Below are 2,387 nucleotides of genomic sequence, written 5' to 3' on the forward strand. Positions count from 1 at the left end.
CATTTTAAGTAGTTTAAGTATTTTAAGTTTTAAGTATTTTAAGTACCATTTTAAGTACCGTTATTTCTATATTCTTCTCAACCTCCATGGTTATGCATCGGGATTTCGTGCAAACCGCGCTTGTGATTTCAGGTTGAACTAATCACATATGGTGAAAGGTACTCGGAATTGGAACTTGCCGTGCAGCGGATTAATCCAGCGATTGATACGATAGCTCAAGATGGAAACGTTGTGAACTCAATGGTTGAGCACTTTATGCCATATGGTGTGTATAAACCGGTGAAGTTATCGATGTTTGGAATACCTGCTGATCAGCAGTTAACTGCGAGACAGATCCTTGATTTATATTATGCTCTTGCCGAAGTGGATCCTGTAGTCAAGTAAGTTTTTTCTTTTTCTCAAATCCATAATTCACAATTTGCGCTATAAAAACATGAAATATAATCTCCGTAAACGAACTGTGCATCTTTACCTTTCTTACAGGGAAGAATTTGAACCATGTTCATTTTTCAACTATAAAACTGGAGGCGAAAAGGTTTGGCTTACACGTGAAGACATTAGACGTCTGGAGGTTGCTCTGAAGAATCGTTTTTTGGAATGGCTTGAAATGAATCCAGAAATAGCTAATAAAGTTTTGCAGCAAATTGGTAGAAATGTTGAAAATGAATTAAACTTCAGGAGTAAACCATTTGATCAGGTTTGACTGGAAAAATTCGAAAGTCTATATTAGTGATACTTTGTTAGATCAGTTCAGTGTCCTATTTCTTCTGAGATATGTACACTCGATTGCCCTATATTAATGTACCTACTGAGGAACACTGCGGGAAATGATCTAGCTACCTTGATGATCGCTGACGGAAGACATGCACTGTCATATATTTGAGAAAATTATTAATATCTTCCGTCCCATATCAAATTTGACGGAAAAATTATACTTTAAGAACAAAATTCACTTCGGTAAAATGAATTAAAGAATAAGAATAGCATTCAAGTAAAATATAGTCCCTGCATTTTCCTTCTCTCCAATTATTTTTTCTAGCGAGCAGTGGCAATGAAAAGCATTGCCCCACTGATTTTGGAGTTACGTAACAAGGAATTGCTTCCGGCAATTTGTTTTAATGAAGATCGTCGGGTGTGTGAAAGATTGGCTCAACAGTTGTTCACTTATCTCGAAATGCAGCAGAAGGAGTTCGAAGCCAGTCCAGAGTACAAAAAATATGAAATAAAAGATGAGGAGGTAAGTAAAATTTTCAAATTTAAATATTTGCCTACTATCAAAGCGTATGCATATGAACGAACGTTGCAAGACTTTGTAAAATTTTATATATGTGTAAAATGATTAATCTCTCGCGCTAACATCATTTCATACATTTCGGATAAAAAACTAAAAGTTGTGAGCTGTGGATAAAAGCAATCTGAAGACAAGAGACTTAAATTTCAGAAAATACTGAAAATAATGAAAAGGAAGCGGGATGCTGCAGCAACAAAGGAGAAAAAAAAACAAAAACTGCAGATAAATTTGAGAGAGCTGAAGCAGAAGAACAAGAACATAACGTACAAGATGTTGATGATTACGATCCGCTTGCGGCAATGAAACTGCGTTTGAATATGGTTTTGGAAAAGTAAGTTTTTTCTTTAATTTTTTATTTCATCTACAAGCATTTTTATACATTTAATAATGCTCACTATAGATGAATTCTTTGTACAATAAAGTTAAATTCTTGTATATACCTTGTATATGGAAGAGGTGCATAATTGGCAATGTAGCTTCAACTGTATCATAAAACAGTGATTCCGTTTTAAGATTAGTGTATAACAGAGGGAATCATAGGGCGTCTTACTCATCAAAATTAAAAAAAAAAGCGACAATTTAAAGCCGGATTCAGTGGGAATCTCCGAAATGTCATTCTATGAGTTTTAAAAGATATAGTTTTTGATAGTACTAATATTGAAGTACCAGCATCACTTTAAAATTTAGAACTTATTTTGCTCTTCGGGTCATTCAGGTTCAAATTACATGGGCGGCAGCGTGATGCAGATTTGTATCAGAAAGTGACTGCAAGATTGGCAAAGGATCGACTAGGACGGGAAACTACAAAATTATTATTTAAGCTTTTTGAACGCGGCATTGGCTTCCATCATCCTGGTTTGAATTCTAAAGAACGCGGTGCTGTCGAAATCTTATTCAGGTTATTTTGATAACCTAATCAGTAGATTGATAAAGTGAATAGTTTAAGGGCTTACATTCTTTTCGATTTGAAAGTTAGTGGTTACTCTATCATGGATTTCAATTTCTTCTTTATAAGTGAATTTATTCCATTCGAACTGCAGAGAAATCAAAATTTGAAAAGTTAAAATTGGAAAGTTAAAATTTTCATTACACTTGT

At 34.4% G+C, this 2,387-nt stretch overlaps 1 protein-coding gene across 1 annotated transcript in view; it reads left to right on the forward strand.

Moving 5' to 3' along the window:
* The window catches only part of LOAG_17243 (DEAD/DEAH box helicase), a gene marked incomplete at its 3' end in the record, with an annotated part of 14,534 nt that overhangs the window by 7,746 nt on the left and 4,401 nt on the right, over positions 1-2,387 (forward strand). Inside the window, exons 21-24 of the mRNA XM_020449902.1 lie at positions 484-697; positions 1,040-1,241; positions 1,442-1,622; positions 2,007-2,189. Of these exons, the coding sequence (XP_020306511.1) occupies positions 484-697; positions 1,040-1,241; positions 1,442-1,622; positions 2,007-2,189 (780 nt within the window). The remainder of the gene's footprint in view (positions 1-483; positions 698-1,039; positions 1,242-1,441; positions 1,623-2,006; positions 2,190-2,387) is intronic.

This window comes from Loa loa (assembly GCF_000183805.2).
Source record: "Loa loa unplaced genomic scaffold supercont3.52, whole genome shotgun sequence".
Lineage (NCBI taxonomy): Eukaryota > Metazoa > Nematoda > Chromadorea > Rhabditida > Onchocercidae > Loa > Loa loa.